At 31.1% G+C, this 10044-nt stretch overlaps 1 protein-coding gene across 1 annotated transcript; it reads left to right on the top strand.

Moving 5' to 3' along the window:
- The first annotated feature begins 2775 nt into the window (after window positions 1–2775).
- On the top strand, window positions 2776–5724 carry LOC114264764 (small ribosomal subunit protein uS13z/uS13y/uS13x). The gene is made up of 4 exons (XM_028205453.2): window positions 2776–2897; window positions 3006–3166; window positions 4974–5162; window positions 5279–5724. Exons 1-4 carry the CDS (start codon window positions 2895–2897, stop codon window positions 5382–5384), a joined length of 459 nt encoding a protein of 152 aa, XP_028061254.1. The 5' UTR covers window positions 2776–2894; the 3' UTR covers window positions 5385–5724.
- Window positions 5725–10044: the final 4320 nt, after the last annotated feature.

The raw sequence follows: 10044 nt of genomic DNA, 5'->3' as shown, positions 1-10044 counted from the left end.
TTGATTTTTCTTTGTTCTGTCAATTTTCTTGTGGTCCAAATGGTATCAACCTGAAACTCAAAAACATGGAGAGTCACGTTATATGCACCTTGTATGTATTTTTTTGAGTAATGTTATGTAGTTTTGTGGGAAATGTTATGTAATCTTTTGGTAGGGTTATAACAATTTGTGATTAAAAAATGAAGTTACATATTTTGGGTTAATGTTATGCATTTTCTATCAAAACATTTTTGAACTACAAAATTCATAATATTATTAAAATTTTATCAAAAAATTATGTCATATTATTACAAAATTACGTGGTAATTCCGACCCAAATATGGGAATAACAAAACATGCACCTTTTTAATTGAAATGTTTTTGGGTAGATCAAAAACATCACGTATATTTTGAGGATGGGTATGCGAATCATTGGCTGGATACGTTTCTTGATCTATAGTAAATAATGAAAACAAATTAAGGATAAATTATAATTACATTCTTGAAATTTATTAAAAATATAGATTATGTCTTTATGTTTAAGAAATTACATTGCACCTTGAGGTTTTTAATCACGTTCCACCCTTTTTGTTTGTTTGTTTTTTTTTTTTTTTTTACTTTTCTTTGTTTTTCTTCTTCTTTTCTTCGTCTTGTGAAAAAGAAAAAGAAAGAAAGACTGCTTATTTTAAGTTTAAACTGTTTGGAACTACGAAACTCCCTATGGTCCTGTTTTGATCATCAAAATTATACATTTTATAGAGTCATTCATGTACATCACTGGTGAAAAAATATAAGTCAATTCAATAATCATAATTTTTTTACGTTTGTTTCAAAAAAAATAGGTGACCAATATATTTTCGATTTTTTTTTTAAAGCTAACATGACAAACTAAAAAGATGCGATTATTATATCGACTTAATTTTTTATACACATAAAATAAAAATCTTATAAAATAAATAATTCAAACTATTTAAATAGTATCCGTGGTAGACAGGTGGTCCAATTTCTTCAAAGTTGAAGTGCTTGTTTGGCATGTACTAAAATAACATGTTTATTTAGTACATTATCTTATTTGAGTCACAATTATCTTATTTGGGTCATATCACCTTTCTATCACATCACTTCAAACTCATTCTATATTTCACGTTTTTTCGTAAAAAGTCAAAAAGTATACTAATCAAGTACTTCCCAAACAACCTTATATGAGAGGGTTCAAGAATGTGGTCTAAAAATTCGAAAATCTTCGAAGATCTTTGAAGAAAACTTGAATTTTCTAAAAATGATGAGAGATTTAGATTCTTCAACGGTTGCAACTAGAAACATAATAACAAAGAGATGATGGAGATAAGAGATTGGATGAAGAAGAATGCAAAGTAGTTAGAGAGAGAATAATGACAAGGCTCTCTCATAGACCTCCCACTTTTACTCTCAAGGTAGATAATGGAGAAGGAAAATTAGTTCTTTTCCAAGAGTTGTCTCTCCAAAATCCATTCCTTATAAAGCTATGAATGGATGTTATTTATAAGCACCTTATGATGTAGGATAAAGCCCATGTGCAAGGCACATGAGAAATATTTCTCTAACCACCTTGTCCGATGAGGTGACCTCTTCGAGGATGCGGAAAACCCCGAAGAAGAGATCAACTTCTCGGTGAACTCTTCTTCTTAGCCATACCTAACCAATGATCCCCAATCATCCCAAAGGGTCAGAAGTAATCTTGGAGGACGTCCTGCCATAGAAGGGGCAGGGGTAGTTCAAGAGAATGCCCTGCTGCAAATATTGTCGAGTCTTGGGGACCTCCTAGATCGTGCCACCTCGATTTGGGTATAGACTAGTTTAACCGAAGAGTGAATATATCTTCATTCATCGTCATCGGGATCGGATCTTTTGTTCAGACTCCAACACGCCCATGGTTCTGGTGCATAGATTCCTGAAAGTTTCGAGCCTGCAAGTGTTCTGGGACTTATTAATGGAATGACTTTCTAGATTGCATTTGAATCTGTTCGAAGCCAAGCGCGTCGGATCTCTAGATTCGTAGATCCGAACCCTTTCGAGTCCGAGCTCAAATAGGTCTCTAGGTTCATAGTTCTAAACCCTTTCAAGACTATGCAAATACCTCGAAGAATGGATCTCCTCCAAGGGTTTCATCTCTTCTGAAAATAACAGTTAACTTTCTCGGACACCTATATGATTTGGATTTCCTCAAATAGGTTCGTTGGGTATTCTTTAGAGATATATGCTTGAAATGTATCCTTCAAATTTGTTGACTTTCTTATGAGTCCGTTCAATATAGGCCTCGTTTGGGAAGTGGTTATTTTAGTAGGCTATTTTAGTTTTTGGCTATTTTAGTAAGTTAAAATTTTTGTGTTTGAGAAGATGATTGGATTTTTTTATGGTTGGATGTGATATTTGTGAGAGAAAAAGTAAAATGATTATGGGTTTGATGTGATATTTTGTCTTATTAGCTATTTTAGTCTATTTTGTCTTTTTGTGATTTTTAGCCTAAACTAGGCTATTTTTTTTCTTCCCAAACACCCCCATAATTCAATTGGTCTATTTGGCAATAATTTCTTCAAGCTTACCAATTTTTGGAGTTTCTGATTAGATTTTGATTTGGGCCAAATTAATTAATGGGTTCAAGTTAACCTTTTTACAAACTTAAGTTAAAAAAAAAAAAAAAAAAAAAAACTTTTTCGAAATGACGAGTTAGATGTTGACACGTAAGAGGTGGGTAACTGAGTCACATAACGAAATTGACAAATTTCCAATTTTGCCCCACCCCTTGTATATATATAGCCTCATTTTGCAAAATCGGTATTCTAGGGTTAGGGTTTTGGTGCTTTCTCTATATAGTCTGTTCAGCCCGCAGCAGCGAGTTGAAGAACTTCAGCAGAGCTCGATCTGAAACCCTAGCCATGGTTTTGTCTCTCTTTTCTCTCTATATATGTATCTAATGAACTTTGCAATTATGAAGTCTATGTTTTGAATTAATGTTCGTGTATGTTGTTGTTTGATCTTGTTCGCAGTCGCTTGTTGCAAATGAAGAGTTTCAGCACATTCTTCGTGTGCAGAACACGAACGTCGATGGAAAACAGAAGATCATGTTTGCAATGACCTCTATCAAAGGTATCGGTCGTCGTTTTGCCAACATCGTCTGCAAGAAAGCCGATGTCGACATGAACAAGAGGTTTTTCTACTATTCGCTATATCTACGATTCAATCTTTGATTTTATGATATTCTTGTTTGGGGTTGTTTTGTTTTGTTTTGTTTTGTTTCTTGATGACACAAATTGCTGACTTGTTGATACTCAAATTTGTCTCTTGAGTTTTTGCCTTTTGCGATTAGGACTAAAGATTGGTCTTTGAATGCAACTAGATGAAAATGAATGATTTATAAAATGTATTGACAGTCTATTTGGTATGAGAGGTGAGATAAAGAAAAAGAAACCACTTTGTTTGGTTCTCGTTTTCAGAAAACAGTTTCAACAATTTGTTTTTTTATTTTTCGTATTTAATGGTTTCAATGATTTTTTTAATATTTTAAGTAATTTTTTTAATTTTTAGACATACCTAACATAAATTCATTTAAAAATATGATATTTATGAAAAAAATCTTTTAAAAATACACAAAATACCAAAAAATACAAAAATGTATTTATTAATTTTTAAAAATATTTTTTCACAAATATTTTATTATTTGGATGACGTAAGGCACATTTAAAAAAGTAAAAAAATGACTTAAAATTTTAAAAATATTCACTAAAAACAAAAAAATACAAAAAACAACTAACTCAATTTTCAAAAAAATGAATTTAGAAAACTAAAGCAAACACGTTGAGGAAGAAAAATATTTGGATGATTGGATGAGTAAGAAAGCAAAGCCCTTGAGATTTCTTTGTGTTCCTCTCTATTTTAATAGGCAATCTTGATATTTTAATTTTTTTTTAACCAATCGGTCTCGCCCAATCTTGACCAGTTTTGGTGATAAATGAAATAGGCCAAATAAGGGAGTTCTCTTTCCCATCATTTCTTAGCTAATTGATAAACTGAACACGAGAAAGAATTATCTTTCTCATTATTTTTATCATTTCTCACCAAATCACTGCACACGGACTGTTAGATCCAGTCATAAGGAACTAAAATTGCTAATTATAAATTTCGTTGATGTTGTTGGTTTGGATGGACATTTCATCCTTGTTCTTGTTTTGCTTGTACGTCTAATACATATGCATGATTGGAAAACTTATTTTTTGACCTCAATTATATAAAAGTCATGGCATACATCAGATTAAATAGGGTCTTTTGAATTTAATGTACGGGGCAGAAATCCTTTTTTTTTTTTTTTAGCCTGAGCAAGCTTTACATCACTTTCAATGTCAATTAAAAAAATAGATTGTATGGTTTTTTACTTATCTGCACCATACACAATGTAGATGTTTTAATGTTGGCTTTCTAGCTTTTTGGAGATGGAATTGACTCATATCTGCTTGGTTGTTTGTTTCCCAAAAGTTTTTTTGTGATATAATATTAAGAGCATTTCCAACGGTAGTAGGCATTTTACCTATCTGAATATTACTATAAAGTATATATTTTATTTTGCCTATCAACTGTTTTATGTTTTTACTCCAACCATGCTCTTTATTTTAGCTATTTATCCAAATACTATTAATTTTATAAAATTCAACGTCAACAACAAAGATGGAGGGAAATGATCCTAATGATTGAATACATTTTGCCTAGCATTGAAGGCTAGCTACATGTAGCTAGTGAAAATGAGTTGAGCCAAAATGCCTAATCATATGCCTAGTGCATTGGAATTGAAAAAAGTGAATCATATTAGGTATTTTAACTAACAAGTATTATATGCCTAGTGCATTGGAGATGCTCTAATACTGTGGATGTGTGTGAGAAAAACAAGCTGTTTGGGTCTTTTTCTTTATCTCTTATCTGGTCCGGCATGATTGTCTAATTTTTTATTGAATGAAACCTTGTAGGGCTGGTGAGCTTACAAATCAGGAGCTGGATAACCTGATGACAATTGTTGCAAATCCTCGCCAGTTCAAAATTCCAGACTGGTTTCTGAACAGGAAGAAAGACTACAAGGATGGGAAGTTCTCTCAGGTGACATCCAATGCACTGGACATGAAGCTGAGGGACGACTTGGAGCGATTGAAGAAGATCAGGTGTGCCTTCATTGCTTCTTTTTGCTTGATTGAACAAGTGTTCCTGAATTTTTTTTTGTTTTTGCTTGCTTGAGCTCTTAATTGCTTATTTTTTTTTTTTTAATACTTTTGTACAGGAACCATCGTGGTCTCCGTCACTACTGGGGTCTTAGGGTGCGTGGGCAGCATACCAAGACCACTGGCCGCAGGGGAAAGACTGTTGGTGTTTCGAAGAAGAGATGATCTGGTTCTAGGTTTTCTTTTTTTTTTTTTTTTTTTTTCTTGCCATGAGTTTTTTGTTCGATTTTAGACTTTCCTTCACATAGTACTATTTAAGAATTTTTGGCATTGAGTGGATTGTTTTGCTTGTAGCTTTCGCACTGTTTTGGATGTTCGCTGTGACTTGCCTATATCTTGTACCCCCCCTAAATGATCATGGTCTATGTGGCTTGTGTGGTAGTCTTCTAGTTTCTAAAGAGTTTATTATTAATACTAGCGGTGGGTGCAGACGCATTACATTTGCAATTTTTACACCTATTGTTTTTAGAGATTTGATCAATGAAATGTGATCAATTTTATTTTATTTTCTGAAATAGTCAACAATGTGGGCATTTTGGGAAAAAAAAAGCATTGCAAAGCTTCAAAATCTTTTGAATATTGCCCTTCATGGGCTTGGTGTTTGGACTTACTAGGGGCTTGAAATCAGTTATTCATTTGTTGTTTACGTAGTATGGTGAATCTGATAACATTTTTTAAGGAATTATTTTCTTATGCAACAACCATGCACTGTGTTGGATTATGCATTGGTGTTTGTTGATTTGAGTGGTATACTGGTCCCCGATAAAGCCGTAAAACATATTATAGGTTATAACTGAACATATTGTAAATTATGACTTTAATTAGAGAAGTTAATTTGTTTGGTGTAATTGTTAGATTATAAACTTAAATTGTTGATTTGTGCTTGGTAAATAAATTGTGAAATCATTTTTTGATATATAAATGTCCTTTTTACTGTTGTTAGCTGTAAATTAAATTGACGTTTATTTTTTGTTACTAATATCTTGTTTAGGAATAGATTATTTTAGTAATTTTTTAGTTTTTAATAGAAAGATATGTAGAAAAATAAGGAGTTATGTGATAACGTATAATAATTTTTTGATTAAAATGTATAGCTGACAAACAAGATCTAATAAGAAGATTACGAGATCATTTCAACATGCTAATATAATAAAATTACTTTTTGATAATAGAAATGATATAACTATTAGGGAAACAATATGGTTTACACCCTTATAATTAAAAAAATAATGACATAATTTTAATATTTTGAGTTATACCTGAAAAAAAGTAAAAATATCATAATTAAACATAATATGAGACATAAATAAATGACTCATGAGTCATAATTAAAATAATATTATAATTAATAAAAAAATTAATAATAATAAAAGAAAGTGAAATAATTAGGAGTAAATATGACATACTCTTTTAAAAGGATGTATATTAGAATTTCTTTAAATTTTAAGTTATGATGGACTACATTTTGATGATTACTTGTTTGACCCCATACCCACAATTTCTTTCAAGTAAGCGAAGAGAGAAAGAGAGAGAGAGCAGAGAGACATACCAGTAGCGGAGAGATGAGTTCTTCGCTGCTGCTGGAAAGGGCAGAGGTTCACGGCATAAGCAGTGAATCAGAAGTGGCTAATTAGCTGATTAATCAGATTTTTTGTACACAAACAAAGCTGTTATAAGCTTAAGTTTTGAATAATTGGTAACAAACAGTCTACTTTAACTTTTTAAAAGTTAAAATCTATAATTTGGGTGAAAAAAAATTCTCACCAAACACCCCCATTGGTGACTATTTATATTTTGATGATTTGGGAATTATGCTAAGTTGCCTACTGTGTTTGGTTTTATCTACTAAAACGCAACACTACTCAATAAATAGCTAACGATAACCATGACAAGTACTGTGTTTGGTTTTTCTTTCTAAATTACTATTTAAACTTGGTTTTGGTTAGTGACCATTTTTAAAACTTTGTCGTTCCTTGTATTCCTTCATCTAGATATTGAAGTTGTTAAGCAATGGTGAAGCTAGAAATTTAAAGTAAAGGAGCATACATTAATTATAATATTAAATTTGTTTCTTCTTATAACAAGTAGTAATGAGATATTATTAAATTTATATACTTTTTAAATTTATTTTTTGTCAATCGGTAAGAGATAATATTACAATTATCATGAGATTTACATCAACGTGATTTATAAATCCATAATCAACAATTAAATTCTATCAACCCAACAATCGGAACAGACAAATAACTAAATTTACAATTAATAAGTTCAATGCTATCAACTCAACTAACAAAAAGAAATAACTAATAACTAACTAAACAAATTCGATAAAAATAAATTATCAATTGATTCAATTCTTACTTTGACATGTTAGCTAAGAGTGTACAAAAAATGAGAAAGAGAGTATAATAGAACATTTTTAAAATTTTTAAAATATTAAGAATTTTACATGATTTATTGCAATTTTATTAGGGATAAATAATATATAATTTTTATATATTAGAGGTAGTAGTCTAATTATCAATAACTTTAGGGGGCATGTGACTTCTCTGGTTCAAATATGTTTCGAGAGTTATTGATTGGAATTATAGGTTATGTTTAATTTTTAGATCGAATTAGGCATTCAAAAGAGTGATCCCCATGTTAATTGTCCCACCCATTGAGACAATTTTATCTCAAATTTAGGATGAAAGGGTTGCATGAGATAATATACTATCATGGACTATTTTTGTGCTAGTAAACTCAGGCCTAGTTTGGGAAGATTAAATAAGTGCACTTTTTGACTTTTTTTGTATTATGTGTAGAAAAAGTAGAGAAGAGATGTTGATTGATGTGACCCAAAAAAGATAAAAAGATGAAATAAGTGCACTTTTTTCTTTGTAGCCAAACTTGGCCTCAATCTTGCCATCGTTCAAAAAAAAAAAAAAAACCCCAATCTTGCTTTTTATTGGCGAATCAAACATGGGCCATGGCCCTAATTTTCATATGTAGATGAAAGGCCCACATGAGAATAGTTAAAATGGAGTATCTTTGCTCTGTGGTCATAATACTCAGTATGTTAGATAAAAGGGCAGCAGGAGACACCAAAAAAAAAGCAGCATGAGAATAGTTATCATGGACTATTTTTGTGCTAGTATACCCAATTTTGCTATTTTATTTGTCAATCATGGTCATAATAATGATTCAAGGGCCTTGGTTTTTGCCTATGTGCTGTGCTCAGGTTGGGATTGGGCCGGGCCTATGACAGAGAGATGACTCTCCGTTGTCGCAGCCTTTTCGTTTGGAAATTAAGTATTTTAGTTAAAAAATTATTATAAATTATTTTATTATTATTATTATTATTTTTTTACATATTTTTATAAAAGTTAAAAAATTATTAAAATAATATGTTTTCACTCGAAAATCTTTTCCCAATTTCAGAAGTCGGTTTTTAGCTCAGGGCCATTTAAAATCTATTTGCTGTGGATTGTGTCTTGTTTGATAATAGGAAAAACAGAGTTTTGCTACCAGTTAGTTAGTGCTTGATTAAGAGTTTGATGTCTCCAAATGAGTGTGTCTTCAATACGGATTACCTTAAGTAGATCCTGCTTATTTTGTGGTTGTGGGCTGACTAGTTATAAATGATACATGTCTATCTAAAATACATGGACAAAGTTGTCGTGTACTTTTGATATTGCAATATGTCAGGTAGACTGGACTTATTATGTCTTATTTTGGATAATGTTTAAAAATATTAAAATAGTAAATGGGATAAAATGTTACATTTTACACATTAATTAATTATTTTTGCTCTTACAATTATTTATTTAATTATAAAAAATTTACAAATCATTCCAAATACAACTTTTTTTCATATCATAAAATAATTAAAAAGCCAACTAAAATAGCCAAGTTCTCAAACGAGGGCTATATTATGCTTACCATCTTACTAACATAATATTAATGTAATAGGTTCTACTAACCTATATATAATGTAATACTATAACTAGATTGACACATGAGATGATAAGATAAAATGATTGAAATAGATTATCCTTGTAGAGGATTACTCATTAAATATTTTCTTTAAAACACATGCGCAAAGAAAACATGAATAATACGTGTTTTATGTTTTGCATATGTTGTGAAACAGTAATGGTAAAGTTGTTGCATTTGGATACTATTCGGTATAATATTTTGTACGACGACAATCATATCATTTGATGAGTTTCACTTTTTGTATTTATTTTACTTCTTTTTATTATATAATTAGTATAATTTAAGAAGTTATGCACCCATATATAGTTTTCAAACGTGATCGTCTTAAACACAAGGGTGGTCCTCTCTCTAAAACCGTTTCCGTCCTTTCAAACTGCCAATCATCTTCACAACCAAGATCAATTTCTAGTTTGTTGGTTGCTTTGCTACTATCCCTTTTTTCTCTTCCACTTTTGCCTCCTCTTTTTTCCCCGTCAGCGGCTTTATTTCTATGTTATTTTATTTATTTTATTAATTTGTTTTGTGTATTCATCACCATTCGAACTACTTTCACTCTTTCTATGGGCTTTTCTCAACTCATTGTCATAATTTTCAAATTCGGACTAATATGTTACACTGTCATCATATGCTTACACGTAAATTTACGCTAATGCTGTGTTTGGTTGGGGATTTAGGAAGAGATTTGAAAAGGGAAATGGAAAAGGTAGGTGAAATGTGAATAAATCATGCCTATATTTCACATAGTTTCACACACCTTTTCCCTTTCCCTTTTCAAATCCCATCCCAAATCCTCCAACTAAACACAACATAAGCGATCACCCTTGGTCATGTAGGGTTTGATTTGTTC

The sequence above is a fragment of the Camellia sinensis genome, chromosome 12 (assembly GCF_055761805.1).
Source record: "Camellia sinensis isolate YWXY chromosome 12, ASM5576180v1, whole genome shotgun sequence".
Lineage (NCBI taxonomy): Eukaryota > Viridiplantae > Streptophyta > Magnoliopsida > Ericales > Theaceae > Camellia > Camellia sinensis.
The sequence above is the reverse complement of the archived record's forward strand: the minus strand, read 5'-3'. Positions and strand labels throughout refer to the sequence as shown.